A 20,562-nucleotide genomic window follows, 5' to 3' on the forward strand; every position below is an offset into this window, starting at 1 on the left:
GAATTAAATAGTAGCATTGTATCAATGTTAAATTTCTGAATTTTCATCATTATACTGTCATTATACTGTCATCAAATCTAGAATCACTAGACATAGGGGTGCCAAAAGGAACCTGCATTTGCCTAATCTGGTAACACAGAATGCCTGTGTCCCAGTCATCTGTTTCATTGAAGGTAGATGAATTTGCTGTCTACATTCATGTAATGTCAGGCCTACACTTTGGTTTTTAAAGGTTATTTGTCCACTCAACTGATCAACCCAAGTCAGTAAACCTTAGGAAATGGAATGCTCTAGATTGCTAAAGGTTTGATGACAGCTCAAGCAAATGTGTCATCAAACGTCACAGATAAGACATTTCAGAAGAACTATTTGCCCTATGGATCCTACATATCCTAGCATTCCAGAGATACTGCATTAACACAAACAAAACACAGAACCTTCCAGGGTTGTAAAGGGAGAGAACCAAGAGGAAACTTAAGTGAAGCTAGCTGGAAGCAGACATTTAGGTATATGTGGTCACATTTGTGTTTAAGTATTAAACAAGTACAACATACAACTATTTCACTTTCTCAAAAAAAATCTTTCATTTTTTTTTCTTGAATAAAAAACATTCTTGGTCTTTTGTTTTCCTAATTTTGACACTCTGGAGTACAAATAACTTCACTTACTTCTTAACTTAAAAAAGGTGGCCCAGGCCGGGCGTGGTGGCTCACACGCCTGTAATCCCAGCACTTTGGGAGGCCGAGGAGGGCGGATCATGAAGTCAGGACATCAAGACCATGGTGAAATCCCGTCTCTACTAAAAATACAAAAAATTAGCTGGGAGCGGCGGTGGGCGCCTGTAGTTCCAGCTACTTGGGAGGCTGAGGCAGGAGAATGGCGTGAACCCGGGAGGCGGAGCTTGCAGTGAGCCGAGATCGCGCCACTGCACTCCAGCCTAGGTGACAGAGCGAGACTCCGTCTCAAAAAACAAAAAGGTGGCACAACAGCACAATACTCACAACAGCACAATAATGAATTGCAAATGACACCTGGCCTCTCCAGGCTGGGGACAGGGACCACTAGGAGGAGCCAGGACTTCAAAATCAGAAAGCTGGTGCCCACTTGTTCATCAACTCCAGGCAATCTTTACTACATGAATCCAGGGTTTCCAGACCACCTGACTTTTCAAGAGAGGCCAGGGATGCAGATTTTTACATGGAATCTCCCAACTTTAGTGTTAGTGAGAACTTCCAAGAAGTCTTACTGTGCAAAAATAAATTATTTAATATTAGAAAAAAAGCCAGGTGTGGTGGCTCCTACCTGTAATTCCAGCACTTTGGGAGGCCATGATGGGAAAATCGCTTGAGCCCTGGAGTTCAAGACCAGCCTGGGCAACATAGCAAGACCTCGTCTCTACAAATAATTTAAAAATAAAAAAACAGACCAGGCGTGGTAGCTCATGCCTGAAATCCCAGCACTTTGGTAGGCTGAGGTAGGCAGATCACCTGAGGTCGGGATCTCAAGACCAGCCTGGCCAACACGGTGAAACCCTGTCTCTACTAAAAATACAAAATTAGCCGGGCATAGTGGCACAGGCCTGTGATCCCAGCTACTCGGGAGGCTGAGGCACGAGAATTGCTTGAACCCAAGAGGCAGAGATTGCAGTGAGATGAGATCACACCACTGCAGTCCAGCCAGGGCGACAGAGTGAGACTTTGTCTCAGAAACAAAACAAAAACAAAACAATCAGCCAGGTGTAGTGGTGGGCACCCATAGTCCCAGCTATTCAGGAGGCTGAGGCAGGAGGATCACTTCAGCCAAAGAAGGTGGAGGCTACAATAGCCATGATCTTGCCACTGCACTCCAGCCTGGGCAACAGAGTGAGACTCTGTCTAAAATAATAATAATAATAATTCACCAGACTCAGCCTCCCTAACCCGGCTTCTAAAGGAGTTAAGGCAAAGGACTCTCTAATCACTCACTTACATTAAGAAACTTAAAATACACTAACACTTGAAAATTGAGAACTCAGTGTATTTTTAAGACTTCCAATAACCATAATGCAAGCAGACTGCCCTGTATAGCACCTTTAATCAAAAGTGCCAAGGAGCTTGTTTTTGTTTTTTCCTTCACTTGATCACTTACTTCTTGTCCTGTTCTAGTCACACTGGCCTTCTCTTTCTGTAAGTCCCCGAAGACACTGCCTCATCTGTGTTCCCTCTGCCTGGAATGCTCTCTTCCCTCAGAAGACCAGTTCTTTCCTAACTTTCAGATTTCAGTTCAAATGCTGTCATGACAGAAAGGCGCTCTAAGGATCCTACCAATTCCATTACTTACTACCCTGCTTAATTTTATTTTAGCTCGTATAGTCTTCTTTGTTTACTTATTTATGCCATTATTACAGTGTAAGTTTCATGAACGCAGGGTCCTGCCAAGAATGACGCCGAACATCATGAAACGATGCTATAGAGCCAAGGCATGTTTTTAGTGGTCCCAGTCCTAAAAGGATTTCAAAAAATGAAAGTATCTTAAAATCTAAAGAGAACGTGTTCTACTTGAAACATCAGCTTCTGGAACCAGCTCTGTCACTTATTCTCTGACTTTTGGGTAAGTCACTTCACCTTTCTGGATCCTTGGTTTTATCATCTATAAAATGAAAGAAGTTGAATTCTATACTCCAAATCCTTCTAGTCCTGAAATTCTGGTGCTCTTTTCATTTATGTTGTCACTCAACAGCCACTGAATTGTTTTATTAAACTTAATTTTCTCAGGTTTAGCATATGGTCTTCAGAGCTATATTTTAAGTGTAAGGATGATAACTATGCCTATGTTTCTTTATATCCCTTAAGTTGCTGGCTGGGAGCTTTATGCAGGCCAGACAGTATTAGTTGAGCTGAATTTATGCAACATAATTTGCAAATATTTACAAGCCTCCCAAGACAAAGCTCCTGCCTTAATCTTAGTCATATCTTCTGGTTCTCTACAATTAATGGTATTGTTCAGAGTAACTAAACAAATAACTTTTAAACTCTTGGCAGTTTCTACTTTTCCAATTAACTTACAGAGCACTCCTTCGCAAGATCTATTATAAAACCTACTAGAGCTAGCCAACCTTAATGAATTACAGCAACCTTAGGTTTTTCCAGGAGGGATCATGCTTAATGGAACTAAATAAACAGTTAAACTGTAGTTATTTGGTCTTCATTACCTTATAAATGGCAATCCTGGCTATAAAGCAAAAGTTTGCTATAAATTCAGAAAGGGGCAGAGATGCAATCATTTGGCTAGCAATCTACAACAGAAAGAGAAATTGAGAAGCAATGAGGAGAAAATAAAAGCATAGTTCTATCAGAAACAAGGGGGCTGATAATTGGCAAACTGCCTCATTTGTGCAAAGAACTACGTACCTCCTCCAAAGATATTCAACATTCACTTACAAAAGAATGGCCACATCATGCTTAAAATGTGTCTGCTCCTGAATTTTCATTATTATATTGTGGCAGATTTAGACTATCTTAACCATGCTACTCAATGCCAATTTTTTTTTTAACAGCAAGGTTAACTTAATGAAATGTTAGGATGGTTCGTTTAAATGCAAATCAGGAAATTTAGAAATTAAAAGTACCAGAAGCAACGTTAACTGTCACACTGCACAAGACAGAAGACTGTGGAATACTCAGTGCTGTCACAGGTATGCCAGGTTGCATCTGCATCAAGCAGAGTTAACACAGCCTTCAGAACCTCAACTCTCAAATCTCCTGGTAACTGCCAAAAACATCAAGGTAACTTATAATTAAGACACACTCTGACTTGTTATCCCAGCACTTTGGGAGGCCAAAGTGGGAGGATCACTTGAGCTCAGGAGTTCAAGACTAGTCTGGGCAACATAGAGACCTCGTCTCTACAAAAACAATTTTTAAAAAGAAAAAAAAAAAATTAGCTGGGCACCGTGGCGCACACCTGTGGTCCCAGCTAGCTACTCAGGAGGCTGAGACGGGAGAATCACTTGAACCCAAGAGGTCAAGGCTGCAGCGAGCCATGATGATGCCACTACATGGCAGGCTGATGGGGGAGATCCTGTTTCAAAAATATACAAAAAATAAATAAATAATAATAATAATAAAACACTTAAATCATTTTTATTTTGCTCCTTTTCTTATTCTTCTTGAGGGCACCAAAGGCAATGGGAGCAGTTGGAATTGCTGTGCTACAAGCATCAGGAGACACACTGATTACAACAAAAGGCACTAAGCAAAGGACAAAAAGTAAACCTAAAAAAAACCAATATTCAGCCAACCATTTAGCCTTCACTCACAAATACGAGTGCCTCCTTTGTATAGGCACTATCCCAGAAAGCAGTCAACAAGAAAAAAAGAACCCTGCCTTCATGAAGCCTTCGTTGCAATAATGGCATAAATAACTAAACAAAGAAGACAGTATCAGAGCTAGGAAGAAAATTAAGCAGTGTAATGCTAATGGAATTAAGTAGGGTCCTTAGAGGTCTTTCTGTTTTTTTTGTTTTTGTTTTTGTTTTTTGAGACGTAGTCTCACTCTGTCGCCCAGGCTGGGTGCAGTGGCACGATCTCGGCTCACTGCAAGCTCCGCCTCCCAAGTTCACACCATTCTCCTGCCTCAGCTTCCCAAGTAGCTGGGACTACAGGCGCCCACCACCACGCCCGGCTAATTTTTTGTATTTTTAGTAGAGACGGGGTTTCACCATGTTAGCCAGGAGGGTCTCAATCTTCTGACCTCGTGATCCCTCCGCCTCGGCCTCCCAAAGTGCTGGGATTACAGGCGTGAGCCACCGTGCCCGGCAAGGTCTTTCTGTCTTGACAACATTTGAGCTGAAATCTAAAAGTCAGGAAAGAACTAATCAAGTGAGTATCTGGGGGAAGAGAGCATTCCAGGCAGAGGGAACACAGATGAGGCAGCGTCTTCAAGGACTGACAGAAAGAGAAGGCCAGTGTGGCTGGAACAGAGCAAGAAGCAGTAGGAGGTCAAGTGAAGGAAAACAAAACAAGCTCCTGAGGTGAAGTGACAGTTTGCTGTATGGACTGGATATCTATGTTCATTTCCTTAGCTTCCATCGTATTATAGTTGAGACCATTAACAATGGAAGAGTGTTTAACAGAAAGCTGCATCAAGCCCTCCTAACAACTGATAATGGATACAGAGGAAGTCCCTGTTTGCATGAGACTGAATGCCTAGTCTAAAAAGCAAAGAATGTGAAACAAGCATCTGGACTGGAGGCACAAGAGAAAAAAGAAAATACAGAAGACATTTTTGTTTTAGAACAATTGGACCAAACTGACTTCCTTGAACCAAAAATCATTTTTTAAAAAATAAAATATCACCGGCCACGATGGCTCACGCCTGTAATCCCAGCACTTTGGGAAGCCAAGGCAGGCGGATGACTTGAGGTCAGGAGTTTGTGACCAGCCTGGCCAACATGGTGAAACCCCCTCTCTACTAAAAATTACAAAAATTAGCTAGGCGCCTGTAATCCCAGCTACTCGGGAGGCTGAGGCAGGAGAATTGCTTGAACTCAAGAAGCAGAGGTTGCAATGAGCCAAGATCACGCCATTGCACTCCAGCCTGGGCGACAAGACCGAAACTCCGTCTCAATAAATAAATAAATAATAAATAAAATAAGCAGCTGGGTGCAGTAGCTCACACCTGTAATCCCAGCATTTTGGGAGGCCGAGGCAGGCAGATCACCTGAGATCGGGAGTTCAAGACCAGCCTGATCAACAGGGAGAAACCCTGTCTCTACTAAAAATACAAAATTAGTCAGGCGTGATGGCGCAGGCCTGTAATCGCAGCAACTCGGGAGGCTGAGGCAGGAGAATTGCTTGAACCCAGACGGTGGAGGCTGCAGTAAGCCAAGATCGCACCATTGCACTCCAGCCTGGGCAACAAGAGCAAAACTCTCTCAAATAAAATAAAATAAAATAATAAAATAAAAATATCGGGAGGCTGAGGCAGGAGAATCACTTGAATCCAGGAGGCGGAGGTTGCAGTGAGCCGAGATGATGCCACTGCACTCTACCCTAGGTGACAGAGTGAGATTCCATTTCAAAAAATAATAATAATAACCCAAAAATAATAAATAAAAATAAAAATTTAAAAACACAGTAGGACTAAGGGAGGAGAAACCTTTCACACAGCTAAGAAGGCCACAGGGAGAAGAGTGAGGTACTTTTGTTGGAAAGCCAGGCAAAAAGACGCCTGGACTTGACTAGAGAGCTTGAGAAGTTACCCAGACTGAGCAGGAAAACAAGAAAGAGCCAGGCTCAGTGGCTCACACCTGTAATCCCAGAACTTTGGGAGGCCAAGGCGGGAGGATCACTTGAGCCCAAGAGTTCCAGACCAGCCTGGGCAACATAGGAAGACCTCGTCTCTACAAAAATAATAATGAAAAAAAGAAAGAAAACAAGAAAGAATGGCCTCTAAAACTTGTGGTATATATCTTGGATGACCTATTCAGTCATTCATTCATCAATGACTGGCCAATTATCAGTTCTGGGATCCTGCTAGATGTCAGATCCTGCTAGATGCTAGATGAACTGGAAATTGCCAGCAGATCATTGTAGCAATTAATTATTAAGACCAAAAGACCATTCTGTCTTTGTAACACAGAAATCTGGAAGATGCTACCTAACCAAGTGTTTAAACTTAGCATCATTACCAGTGGAACAACCTGACCCACTGAATGCCCTAAGAAAGAAACATCAAGCCAGGCACAGTGACTTGCACCAACAGTCCCAGCTACTGGGGAGGCTCAGGCAGAAGGACCACTTGTACCCAGGAGTTTAGGAGTTTAGCATGCAATGATTGTGCCTGCAAACAGCCACTGCACTCCAGCCTAATTTAAGCAACACAGCAAGACTCCATCTCAAAAAAAAAAAAAAAAAAAAAACAGACACAGTTGTCTCATGCCTGTAATCCCAGCACTTTGGGAGGACAAGGTGGGTGGACTGCTTGAGGTTAGGAGTTTGAAACCACCCTGGCCAACATGGTGAAACCCTATCTCTACTTTAAAAAAAAAAAAAAAAAAAGCTTAGCTGGGTGTGGTGGTGTGCACCTGTAGTCCCAGTACTTGCGAAGCTGAGGCATGAGAATCGCTTGAACCCGGGAGGCAGAGGTTGAGGTGAGCCGAGATCGCACCACTGCACTCTAGCCTGGGTGACAGAGCGAGACTCGATCTCAAAAACTCAACAAAAAAACATCATCACACCTACCTGACAAATCCAAAATGGAGAACATCTACAAAACTGGCCTAAACTCTACAAAAATGTCACTGTCCCAAGTGGGAAAGCTGGAAGTGAAGGCTAAAGACATATACAATCGAATGCAATATGTGATCTTTTATTGATTCCTGATTTTTAAAAAGAAAAAAACCATAAAGGGTATCACTAGAACAACTGTGAGAATCTGAATCTGAATATGGACTGTACAAAAAAATCAGTACTTCTGGGAATCTTGTTAAAACACAGATTCTGATTCAATATATCTAGGGTAAGGCCTAAGATTCTGCATTTCTCAAGAGCTCCCAGGGAGAGCCAATACTAACCCTCAGACTGCTCTTTAAGAGGTATTACATGTTACTGTATCAATGTAAAAGGTCTTGAGTGTGACAGTAGTGTCAGGGTTATGCAGGGCCTGTTATGTTATTCTTCAGAATAACATGCTAAAGAGTGAAGTCCCATGAGGTCTGCAGTTTACTTTCAAATGACTCCGAAATAAAATTTCTATCGAGTAATTAAGAAAATTTGAAAAATGTTAACAATGGTCAGCTGGTAAATCAAGTACTCACTGTACTTCAATTTTTCTGTAGTTTTGAAGATCTTCCCCCAAAAAAGTAGGGGGAAAATGCTTACACAGTCTATACAGGAAAAGAGTTACAATACAATAAAAGGTATAATGTTCTAAGTGCTCCAGGAGCACCCAAAAGACAGTCCCAAATAGTCAGGAAGGTCTCACTGATTATCTGACATACTGTTTGAGGGCAGGGAGGCTGTTTCAGGTTGTGAAGGACAATGGCGCCAAAGAACACCAGGACCTTCCGGGAACCACAGTGAGTGCAAAATAGAGGATGCACAGTGAAGTGGCAGATAATAAGCTGAAAGAAAAGCTAAGAAATTCAGCCTGGTGCGGTGGCTCATGCCTGTAATCCCAGCACTTTGGGAGTCCAAGGCGGGCAGATCACAAGGTCAGGAGATTGAGACCATCCTGGCTAACACGGTGAAACCCTGTCTCTACTAAAAAATACAAAAAATCAGCCAGGCGTGATGGCGGGCACCTGTAGTCCTAGCTACTCGGGAGGCTGAGGTAGGAGAATGGGGTAAACCCGGGAGAAGGAGCTTGCAGTGAGCCGAGATCACGCCACTGCACTCCAGCCTGGACAACAGAGCAAGACTCTGTCTCAAAAAAAAAAAAAAAAGAAAGAAAGAAAGAAAAGCTATGAAATTCAGAAGACATTAGAGGGTTGAGCTTTATTCTTCCTATCTTAAAAATATTTGGACCCATTGTATTCTTACTGTTCATAACAACTACTTGAGAAACAATGAAACAACTCCTTCCCTCTGCCCCCTAAAAAACAAAGGTAAAGGAGCAAACCCCACCTCTTCCAGTTACCACAGTGAAGGTGGGAAGGGACGAGACATGCCTTCACCAGAGCTGCATTTTCACAAGGATAGGACTTCTCCATGCACTTAACTGCAGAGCTGAATTCCTCAAACTCCATGAGCCCCAAACCAAGCATCCCCTCTATACTCCATTGTATTCCCACTGTGGCCTTCCCCTTCTCTGCTGACCAAAGTTCCACCAATCAAGGTCCCTAGAAGGAGACTCTAGCCTCATTTTCTTTCTCCTCCGCACCTCAGTAAACACCTCACTCACCCGCCTAACCCCCTTCCTGTTCCCAGGGCTCTGTTATCTCTGGTTGAGAATATCTAGGTGTCTTCTTATTTCCAATCATTCTCCAGGGAGCCCCAGCTATCATTATCATTGGGTCACTCCCTCTGAAAAAAAAAAAAAAAAAGTATTGCTTCCCCACTACATACAGGATGAAGCCAAAAACTCCTGCAAGCCTTGCCTACTCTAGCCTGTCAGCCTTATCACCTGTCTCCACTCCAAGAAAATATTCCCCAATGCACCTGCATGCCTCCAGATCTATACACAAGACTGTTCCTCTGCCCAGAGCACCCTTCAAGTCTTCTCAGACTGGAAAGCTACTGATTTTCCTTCAAGACTCAGACATCTGTCATCTCTGCCTTACAAAGAGACACAACATACCATGTTCCCCCAGCACTTGTCACATAGCACTATTATCTGTATGTGTGTATGTGTGTCTCCCATGAAACAGAGCTCTTTCGAGCACATGCACCATGGTTTTTTGATCGTGGTAACTTTCATCCAATCTAACACTCTATACATGTTTAAATGAATTAGCTCAACTGCTCTATGCACAAAGAAATAAGAAACATCTCTCATGACAGATTAGCAAAAAGTGGGTATAAACTGCCAAATTTTTTTTTTTTTTTTTTTTTGAGACAGAGTCTCACTCTATCGCCAGGCTGGAGTGCAGTAGCGCGACCTTAGCTCACTGCAACCTCTGCCTCCCAGGTTGAAATGATTCTCCTCCCTCAGCCTCCCGAGTAGCTGGGACTACAGGCAGGCACCACCATGCCCAGCTAATTTTTATATTTTTAGTAGAGACAGGGTTTCACCATGTTGGCCAGGATGGTCTCAATCTCTTGACGTCGTGATCCACCTGCCTCGGCCTCTCAAAGTGCTGGGATTACAGGCATGAGCCACCGCGCCCAACGCCAATTCTTACCTATCAGCTATTTTACCAAACCTAATCTCATGAGTTCATAAATTTCCTGGGGTTAGCAATGGTGGCTTATACATTAACATCTCTCCAGCACACAGCATACTGCTTTGCAAGGAAGACTTAATAAATGAACTGTATATAAGTGAGCCCTTCCTGATGCAATTGAGATACAGCAAAATGGCCAGGCACAGTGGCTCTCACCTATAATCCCAGCACTCTGGGAGGAAGAGGCTGGTGGATCACTTGAGGTCAGGAGTTCAAGACCAGCCTGGCCAACATGATGAAACCTCATCTCTACTAAAAATAAGAACACTAGCTGGGCATGGTGGCAGGCACCTGTAATCCCAGATACTCGGAAGGCTGAGGCAGAAGAATCGCTAGAATCCTGGAGGCAGAGGCTGCAGTGAACAGAGATCGCATCACTGCACTCCCACTCCAGCCTGGGCGACAGGGTGAGATCTCAAAAAAAAAAAAAAAAAAAAGAGAGATACAGCAAATTACTGCTTTAGACTAACTCAAAGCAACTAGAAAACATCACATCTTTCACTGGTCTTAAAGACCCGAAATAAATGTCATCTGGCCGGGTGCAGTGGCACACACCTATAATCCCAGCACTTTGGGAGGCTGAGGTGGGCGGATCACCCGAGGTCAGGAGTTCGAGACCAGCCTGACCAACATGGAGAAACCCCGTCTCTAATAAAATACAAAATCAGCCAGGCGTGGTGGCGCGTGCCTGTAATCCCAGCTACTCGGGAGGCTGAGGCAGGAGAATCACTTGAACCCAGGAGGCAGAGGTGGCGGTGAGCTGAGATCACACCACTGCACTCCAGCCTGGGCAACAAAAGCAAAACTCCGTCTCAAATAAAGAAGAAGAAGAAAAGTTGCCATCTTCCATTTCCACTTTTTTTCCCTCCCAAGGGATCAAACTCACATTTCACTTAGTTACTTCTCTGCAAAATGGAAGGTTTCTTTTTTTTGTTGAGACAGAGTTTCGCTCTTGTTGCCCAGGCTGGAGTGCAATGGCACGATCTCAGCTCACTGCAACCTCCGCCTTCCAGGTTCAAGGGATTCTTCTGCCTCAGCCTCCCGAGTAGCTGGGATTACAGGCATGTGCCACCATGCCCGGCTAATTATTTTTTTGCTTTTTGTTTTTTGTTTTGAGACGGATTCTCGCTCTGTCGCCCAGGAGTGCAAATGGCACAATCTCGGCTCACTGCAACCTCCACCTCCCGGGTTCAAGCAATTCTCCTGCCTCAGCCTCAGGAGTAGCTGGGATTACAGGTGTGAGACACCGCGCCCTGCAATTTTTTGTATTTTTAGTAGAGACGATGTTTCTCCATGTTATTCAGGCTGGTCTTGAACTCCTGACCTCAGGTGATCCGCCCGCCTCCCAAAGTGCTGGGATTAAAGGCGTGAGCCACCGAACCCGGCCAAAATGGCAAGTTTCTAAAGACACACTTCAAAGTCAGTCCAAAGCTTTTCTAAAAACATGATAACCCAGGTCCACAGAAGCAAGAGAATGATAACAAATGAATCCCTCAGGAAACCTTTTGCCAATTTAGAGATCTCCAGGAATATAAAACCCACAAACACTGTTTCATCAGTAATAGTAACATGCCTCTCCCTTTTAGCCTCTAGCTTATTCACTGCACCATCATATTTCACAAACCATGATTTAGAATTTGGATTACAAACTCAGGCCAGGCACAGTGGCACATGCCTGTAATCCCAGCACTTTGGAGGCCAAGGTGGGCAGATCGCTTGAGTTCAGGAATTCAAGATCAGCCTGGGCAATATGGTGAGACCTGTCTCTACTAAAAATATAAAAAATTAGCTGGGTGTCGTAGTACACACCTATGGTCCCATCTATTCAGAAGGTTGAGGTGGGAGGATGGCTTGACCCTGTCTCAAAAAAAAAAAAAAAAAGCTTGGATTAATATTGAAATATTGAATCTAACGAAATATTCAACATACCATGAGAGAATGGTAACAATACAGGCCGGGCGCGGTGGCTCACGCCTGTAATCCCAGCACTTTGGGAGGCCGAGGCGGGTGGATCACAAGGTCAGGAGATCGAGACCACAGTGAAACCCTGTCTCTACTAAAAATACAAAAAATTAGCCAGGCGCGGTGGGAGGCGCCTGTAGTCCCAGCTACTCCGGAGGCTGAGGCAGGAGAATGGCATGAACCTGGGAGGCGGAGCTTGCAGTGAGCCAAGATCGCACCACTGCACTCCAGCCTGGGCGACAGAGCAAGACTCCGTCTCAAAAAAAAAAAAAAAAAAATACATCTTTGCCTAGAAAGCGTGCATGTAACACAGCCACATAGGGCAAATGCTCTATCAAAGGCTCAATCCTTCATTTAACTTGAAATGGGCCATAGTGAATGTATTTTTCTGAGTTATAACAGCACTTTCAGTTTGAAGAACAGTCTGTAGACTAACCTGGTTAATAAACAAATACAGGATTACGTAACTTGGTAATTAACCAGGCTTCCAAACTCACATCTTCAATTCAGAATGTCAAATACTGACAAAAAAAAAACATAGCAATAAGACACTTTCAAGAGAGTTGATGATCCACTTATTTTTGACAATATTTAATAATGAAACCTCAAAACAAGAAAATGAAGGAAATTCACAGCTTGATATAATGGAATCAAATAGTCAAAACTAAGCAATCTAGGAAAAAAATTAGCCTTTAAATTAGCAATTAAGAAAGATAAATTTTTCTTCTGTTAAGCACTTTTAGTCTAAAAGGAAAAAAAACTCTTAGGGATGAAAATTACAGTAGCTTCCACAATACAGTTCCAATCCCTTCTTTTAATAAAATGGGAACATGAAAAAAAGACAGACATTTTAAAAATCACTTACACTACTCATACAATATTGTTCAAAATGAGCAAATGTTACAAGTATTTAGAACATCTGAAGTTGCCCTGGGAACTATATTTACATTACATGCATTACTCCAAACTTGCAGCTGGTAAAAAAAAAAAAAAACCCCACAAATTAAATCCCAATCAGAAAGAGGGGTTGATCGATGACAGTCCATCAACAAGTAAATGGAAATGCATGCTAATTTCAAGCTCCATTAGAAATGGGGTTGTGGCATACTTCCACGTGGAGAAAAATAAGTTTGATAGTTATTAAAAAAAAAACTAAAGAAAATAATGAACATTTAAGGCTCTAACAGAGAAAGGGCAATGTTGACATTTTACTTTTGAAGTGTGGTTCTTTCTGCACACTTGGAACTTTCAATAATGGATAATTCAGTATAGTGCTCTCACAAGTGATCAAACAGCATGAGACAAGGCAAGTCACGCTGGACTAATTCCCCACATTGTTCAGTCCATTCAATCCAGGCCCACAACATGTGGGGGGCAGAGCAGATCACCAAGCTGTACACATAGTATCTTCAAGGTCTGGAAGCAGGCATACTGGTACCCGGGCAAGTTTCAGAAAGTGCTGCTCTATGAGACTGTTCCAGATGTGTTTTAACTTTTTTCCTTACAGAAAACAGAAGGTGCTAATAAGACTTAAATCCTCCAACAGGCATAGAATAACCTAAATTTCTGCTTTTTCCGGCGGTGATGACCTACCCACACGAGAACATGCCTCTCGCAAAGGATCTCCTTCATCCCTCTCCAGAAGAGGAGAAGAGGAAACACAAGAAGAAACGCCTGGTGCAGAGCCCCAATTCCTACTTCATGGATGTGAAATGCCCAGGATGCTATAAAATCACCACGGTCTTTAGCCATGCACAAATGGTAGTTTTGTGTGTTGGCTGCTCCACTGTCCTCTGCTAGCCTACAGGAAGAAAAGCAAGGCTTACCGAAGGATGTTCCTACAGGAGGAAGCAGCACTGAAAGCACTCTGAATCAAGATGAGTGGGAAACCATCTCAATAAACGCATTTTGGATTAAAAAAAAAAAAAAAGAATAACCTAAATTTCTTTAGGACTTCAAAGTGGGCCAGGCGCAGTGGGTCACGCCTGTAATCTCAGCTCTTTGGGAGGCCAAGGCATGTCGATCACTTGAGCTCAGGAGTTTGAGACCAGCCTGGGAAACATGGTGAAACTCTGTCTCTACAGAAAACACAAAAATTAGCCAGGCATGGTGGCAGGCGCCTGTAGTCCCAGCTACAAAGGAAGCTGCGGTGAGAGGATCACTTTCAACCCAGGAGGTCAAGGCTGCAGTGAGGTGTGATCACACCACTGCACTCCAGCCTGGATGACTGAGCGAGACCCTGTCTCAACAACAACAGAAAGACCTCAAAGTGTGTGGCTTCGGTCACTTGAGAAAAAAATGATTCAGGCAGGGAAGGTAGAAAGAATAATTGGGTTCATATTTTTCACTACTTATTTATTATCTCCATATAGAAGGCCAAACTCACCCCCATAATTTTTTTGAGTAAATTTTTTTACCTGTTCATTTTTTCACCTTTTACGCACAATAAAATTCACTCTCTCGTACACCAATCTAAAAACAGTTGTGTGGGCCAGGTGAGGGGCTCAAGCCTGCAATCCCAGCACTTCAGGAGGCTGACGGATCATTTGAGGTCAGGAGTTCAAAACCAGCCTGGCCAAAATGATGAAACCCCGTCTCTACTAAAAATACAAAAATTAGCCAGGTCGTGGTGACACATGCTTGCAATCCCAGCTACTCAGGAAGCTGAGGCAGGAGAATCATTTGAACTCAGGAAGCGGAGGTTGCAGTGAGCCGAGATCATGCCACTGCACTCCAGACTGGGCGACAGAGTGAGACTCTGTCTCAAAAAAAATAAGTAACAGCTGTGTGATCACCTCCACGATCAAGATATAGAGAAGTCAAATGAATTTATTTTCACAACAGCATGTACCTACAACTAAACCACAGAATACAAGAGTACAAAATATTATTTACTTAGAACACCTGCTTCAAGAGCTAAGTGGGCATCAACTTCTGAAGAGGCTGACGAAGGACTACAGTTGACAAGGCAGATCCCTAACATCCCTGACAAGGAACATTCCTGGACAGAAATTCAGTACCAAACCCTTTCTGGATGACATCATCACCAGCATGTGGCCTTCCAGAACTTATTATATATCCAACCAGCCCGAGAGACATTTCCTCTTCTATCCAAGTTTGTGACCTGCTATTAAAACCCCCCTTTCAGCTTCATTCAACAGTCAGCCTACAGTCACACCACTTCAAGTACTCAAACAATAAATCAAGAATGTCTAAAGTGGAAAATACCCTGATGTACCACAGGAGATGATAAAGTACATTTCTGGAGAGGAATTTGGAAAAATTTTAAGAGCTATAAAAAAGTAGCATACCTTGGAAATAATCCAAATGTCCATCAACATATGAATGGATAGTCCAGACGTGGTGGCTCACGCCTGTAATCCCAGCAGTTTTCGAGGCTGAGGCAGGTGAATCATTTGAGGTCAGGAGTTAGAGACCAGCCTGGTCAATATGGTGAAACCCCGTTTCTACTAAAAATAAAGAAATTAGCCGGGCGGTAGTGGCACACACCTGTAATCCCAGCTACTCAGGAGGCTGAGGCAGGAAAATCGTTTGAGCTTGGGAGGCAGAGGTTGTGGTGAGCCAAGATCGCACCACTGCACTCCAGCCTGGACAACAGCATGAGACTCTGTCCCCAAAAAAAAAAAAAAAAAATGTACGAATGGATAAACAAAATATGGCATATACATACAATAAATGGAACATTATTCAGCCTTTAAAAGGGAAGAAATTCGGCTGAGCACGGTGGCTCACTCCTGTTAATCCCAGCACTTTGGAAGGCGGGTGGATCACCTGAGGTCAGGAGTTCAAGACCAGCCTGACCAACATGGAGAAACCCCGTCTCTACTAAAAATACAAAATTAGCCAGGCATGGTGGCGCATGCCTGTATCCCAGCTACTCAGGAGGCTGAGGGAGGAGAATCGCTTGAACCCAGGAGGCAGAGGTTGCGGTGAGCCAAGATCGCGCCATTGCACTCCAGCCTGGGCGACAAGAGCAAAACTCCATCTCATAAAAAAAAAAAGGAAAGAAATTCTGGGAGAAGATTCTGGATTCTAAAACAGTAGAGTAGGAAACACCAAGATCAGTCTCCCCACCTAGACAATTACACTGGCATAATTAGTCGGATGTAATTCTGGGGACTGTTGAAGAAAGCTTGCAACTTCCAAGGAAAGACTGGGACAGTAAATTGGGTTAATTTCAGTCAATTTCAGCCCTTAGCTGAGCAGCAGCTACCCCATTCCCTAGCCCCCAGCCATGGGCAGAAAACCTAGAATGCATTCCTGAAACAGCTTGCAAGCAGCTTTTGGGAACCAGGATGGGCAATAAGGACCCTGTCCTCCCATTAGGGATCCATACTCTAATTGCTGATTGCTGCTTCTAATCAGGGATAGGCAGACACTGAGAAGGATAGCCATTATTGCACCCCCTCCATGACTGCAAGTCCTCCCCCTCCAGCTGAAGTAGACTTCCAGAGAATTTAATGGGCCAATGGCCCCCACCTCCCTACTTTCTTCATTTTTCTCTTTTTCCTCTTTGGGAGCTAGACTTTAAAGACTAGGATATTCAAAAGCAATCATGAGGGTGTGGGGGAGATAAGGAAAAAAGTTACCATGGTGCATGCACCCAGGGAAAGGTGCAGGCTCAAAAAAGACCTGAGAAGTTCTTAAGTTTATATCTCGGGCTGATCCTCAGCATAAAAACAAACTGTAACAAATAAACAAAAAAACCCAGGAAACCCTGGGAATGAGAAGAATCCAATTTTCAGAGTTAGCACATCATTAGATTCAAATGTCAGTTTTCAAAAAAAAAATTAAAAAGTCACAGGTCATACAAAGATGCAGGAAAGTATGGCCCATTAAAAGAAAAAAAAAATTAACCAATAAAAACTGTCCCAGTTGCTGGGCGTGGTGGCTCATGCCTGTAATCCCAGCACTTTGGGAGGCTGAGGCTGGCTGATCATCTGAGGTCAGGAGTTCGAGACCAGCCTGACCAACATGGAGAAACCCTGTCTCTACTAAAAATACAAAATCAGCCAGGCGTGGTGGCGCATGCCTGTAATCCCAGCTACTCAAGAGGCTGAGGCAGGAGAATCACTTGAAGCTGGGAGGCAGTGCAGTGAGCTGAGATCACGCCATTGCACTCCAGTCTGGGCAACAAGAGCAAAACTCCATCTCAAAAAAAAAAAAAACCAAAAAAAAAAAACTGTCCCAGAGAAAGACCAGATGGAAGACCTACTAGACAAAGACATTAAAACAACTGTCTTATAGATGTTCAAAAAACTAAAGGAAGGTATGGGAAAAATCAAGAAAATAATGTATTTTAAAAATAAAAATATCAGCCAGGTGTGGTGGCTCACGCCTGTAATCCCAGCACCTTGGGAGGCCGAGGCGGGCAGATTACGAGGTCAAGAGATCAAGACTATCCTGGCCAACATGGTGAAATGCCACCTCTACTAAAAATACAAAAATTAGCTGGACATGGTGGCACGTGCCTGTAGTACCAGCTATTCGGGAGGCTGAGGCAGGAGAATCACTTGAACATGGGAGGTGGAGGTTGCAATGAGCCGAGATCGTGCCACTGCACTCCAGCCTGGCAACAGAGTGAGACCCCGTCTCAAAAAAAAAACAAAAAACAAAAAACCAGCAAACAAAAAAAATTAGCCAGGTGTGGTGGCAGGCACCTGTAGTCCCAGCTACTCGGGAGGCTGAGGCAGGAGAACGGCATGAACCTGGGAGGCGGAGGTTGCAGGAAGCCAAGATTGCACCACTGCACTCCAGCCTGGGTGACAGAGCAAGACTCCATCTCAAAAAAAATAAAAAATAAAAAATAAATAAATAAAATTAAAATACAAAATTAGCCAGGTGTGGTGGCACATGCCTGTAATCCCAGCTACCTGGGAGGCTGAGGCAGGAGAATCACTTGAACCCAGGAGACAGAGGTTGCAGTGAGCTGACATCAAGCCATTGCACTCCTGCCTGGGCAACAAGAGCAAAACTCCGTCGCAAAAAAAAAAAAAAAAAAAAGAAAGAAAGAAATAGAGAAGAGAAAAAACGAATATATTACATATAAGCTGAGGACTGCATGGAGAGGATTTCATCAGTGATTAGATCTGGGTGGCAAGGAAGAAGAATGGGCTGTAGATGGTTCTCAATTTGCCCAAATTTGGTATTTGAGGCCCTCCATAATCTGACTGTTGCCTCATCTGTTATCATTCCATCCACAAGCTAGACTCCAGGCAGAAAAGACTTTTTCCTCCCTCACTCAACAAGCATCTAATTTGCCCTCCATGCCAGGTACTAAGCACCAAGACAAGAACTAAGGTTATCAGTTACCGCCTTCAAGGAGCTTACAAGGCTCCTTTCCTAGCAGTAAAGGCAAACAAGTACATCAATAATAATGTACAGCATAACGTAATGCACTGCCCAGTGCTAAGAAATTTGCTACCAGAAATGAAAGTGCTGAGTCTTAAGATACAACTAAAACTCATCATGAAAGGGAGAGCAGAAGGGAATCACTGAGGAAGCAACTTTACCCTAGGCCCCCAACATCCAGTCCATTTTTTTTTTTCTGAGTCAGGGTCTCACTGTGTTGCCCAGGCTGGAGTGCAGGGGCATGATCATAGTTCACAGCAGCCTTGAACTATTTTTAAATACTGTATGCCTCAGTGGCATTACATACATTCACCATCCATTTCCAGAACTTTTTTCATCTTCCCAGACTGAACTCTGTACCCATAACAATAGCTCCCTATTCCCCTTCACCTGGCCCCTAACAACCACCATTCTATTTTCTTTCTTTTTCCTTCCTTCCTCCCTCCCTTCCTCCCTTTTTTTCGAGACAGGGTCTCACTCTGTCACCCAGGCTGCAGTGTGACGTGATCACAGCTCACTGCAACCTCCACCTCCCAAGCTCAAGTGATGAATCCTCCCACTTCAGCCTCCTGAGTAGCTGGGACTACAGAGCGTGTCACCATGCCTAGTTGATTTTTTTTTTTAGAGGCGGGGTCTCATTAAGTTGCTCAGGCTGGTCTTGAACTCCTAGCTTCAAGTGATCCTCCCAAAAAAAAAAAAAAAAAAAAACAGGATTATAGGCATGAGCCACCCTGTCCAGCCCCAATCCATATTTAAGTCCTGTCTCATTTCTCCAAAATACAGCTCTCTTCATCCCTACCACCTCGAACTCCACCATCTTCCTAGCTCAACTCTCTGCTTCCACATGCACACAAACACAAGCCTTCTCCAAGCACTAGCAGGAGTCTTAAAAAGGAAATCAAATCATGAAACTCCCTGCAATGGCTTCTTACACCTCTAGAATAAAACCCCAACATGGCCTCTGCCTTCTCTGGCAATCTCATGTGAGGTCTTCTCCCCACCGAAAAAGTACCCAAGCTATACAAAGTCTTCTCTCAAAGTCTCTAAACACACGGAGTCTTTCCTGTGTCAGGACCTTTACAAATGCAGAGGGCCCTGTTCCTTCTCTCCATATCCTCACCAGCACACACCACTACCCCCAACAATCAGGGCTGTGTGTCATGCCCCACGGTGAGTTACTTTCTCAAAGAAATCCGAAAGTACGGTGGTTCACACCTGTAAGCCCAGCACTTTGGAAGGCTGAGGTGGGTGGATCACCTGAGGTCAGGAGTTAGAGACCAGCCTGACCAATATGATGAAACCCCATCTCTGCTAAAAATAAAAAAAGCAGGCTGGGCACAGTGGCTGAAGCCTGTAATCCCAGCACTTTGGGAGGCCGAAGTGGGTGGATCATGAGGTCAGGAGTTTGAGACCAGCCCTGGCCAACATGGTAAAAACCCTATCTCTACCAAAAATACAAAAAAATTAGGCGGGCACGTTGGCACACACCTGTAATCCCAGCTCCTTGAGGCTGAGGCAGGAGAGGTGCTTGAACCCAGGAGGTGGAGGTTGCAGTGAGCCAAGATTATGCCACTGCACTCTGGCCTGGGAGACACAGCGAGACTATCTCAAAATAAATAAATAAATAAATAAATAAATAAATAAATAAATAAGCCGGGCGTGCTGGCTTGCACCTGTAATCCCAGCTACTCCGGAGGCTGAGACGGAGAACTGCTTGAATCCCCAGGAGTTGGAGTTTGCAGTGAACTGAGATGACCTCACTGAATCCCAGCCTGGGCAACAGAGAGAGACTCCATCAAAAAAAAAAAAAAAAAAAAAAAGAAGGAAATCCCAAAACCCGGGCAGGGCAGTGACCCTGGATCTCCACATCTGGTTCATGTCTCCAGAAGAGACAGGAGTCCCACTTTGGACACCTTGAGTTTGAGAAGCCTGGGACACCCAAAAAGCTTCCCAATGCACAGGTGACCATGTGGGTCAGGAGACACACGTGCACTCAAAATAAAGGCTTGGACTTTTAGCACATAAGGCTGATGACAGAAGAGACTGCACAGAGCAGTGATTCTCATCTTGGAGGAAGAGGGTACCTCTCATTTCTAAGTCCTTATATGAAATGAAGTATCACTAATGGGAGTGAAGGTGATGCCACATCAGCGGTGTGGAGGACAAAGATACTTTGGAAAGAATCCTGGGTATGAGAGGAAAGAGTGAGGGTGAGGAAAAGAAAGAAACTGAGATGAGCCAAAAGGAAAAGAAAACCAGGAGAGTGATATCACAATTCCCCAAACTCCTATGCCCTTTTATGCTTCTCATGACTTTCTCCCTTCACTTAAAAAAAACTCGACTCATGTTTCATCCAGATCAAA

At 43.8% G+C, this 20,562-nt stretch overlaps 1 protein-coding gene and 1 pseudogene across 6 annotated transcripts in view; one reads left to right on the top strand and one right to left on the bottom strand.

The window, feature by feature from the left end:
- The window catches only part of CTNNA1 (catenin alpha 1), a 183,998-nt gene that overhangs the window by 161,525 nt on the left and 1,911 nt on the right, over positions 1–20,562 (bottom strand). Inside the window, exon 2 of one of the 6 annotated variants that reach the window (XM_063642742.1) lies at positions 15,139–15,297. The exons of 3 other annotated variants lie outside the window; for them this stretch is intronic. Coding sequence is in view for 1 of the 3 variants with exons in the window: in XM_055286066.2 (XP_055142041.2) it covers positions 669–759 (91 nt within the window). In the remaining 2 variants the exon portion in view is untranslated. Of the gene's footprint in view, positions 1–668; positions 800–12,263; positions 12,344–15,138; positions 15,298–20,562 lie in introns of those variants that run through there. 2 more of the 6 variants (XM_063642743.1, XM_055286066.2) reach the window with 2 other exon arrangements.
- LOC129486329 (small ribosomal subunit protein eS27-like) lies at positions 13,378–13,702 on the top strand (annotated as a pseudogene).

This window comes from Symphalangus syndactylus, chromosome 7 (assembly GCF_028878055.3).
Source record: "Symphalangus syndactylus isolate Jambi chromosome 7, NHGRI_mSymSyn1-v2.1_pri, whole genome shotgun sequence".
Taxonomy (NCBI): Eukaryota; Metazoa; Chordata; class Mammalia; order Primates; family Hylobatidae; genus Symphalangus; species Symphalangus syndactylus.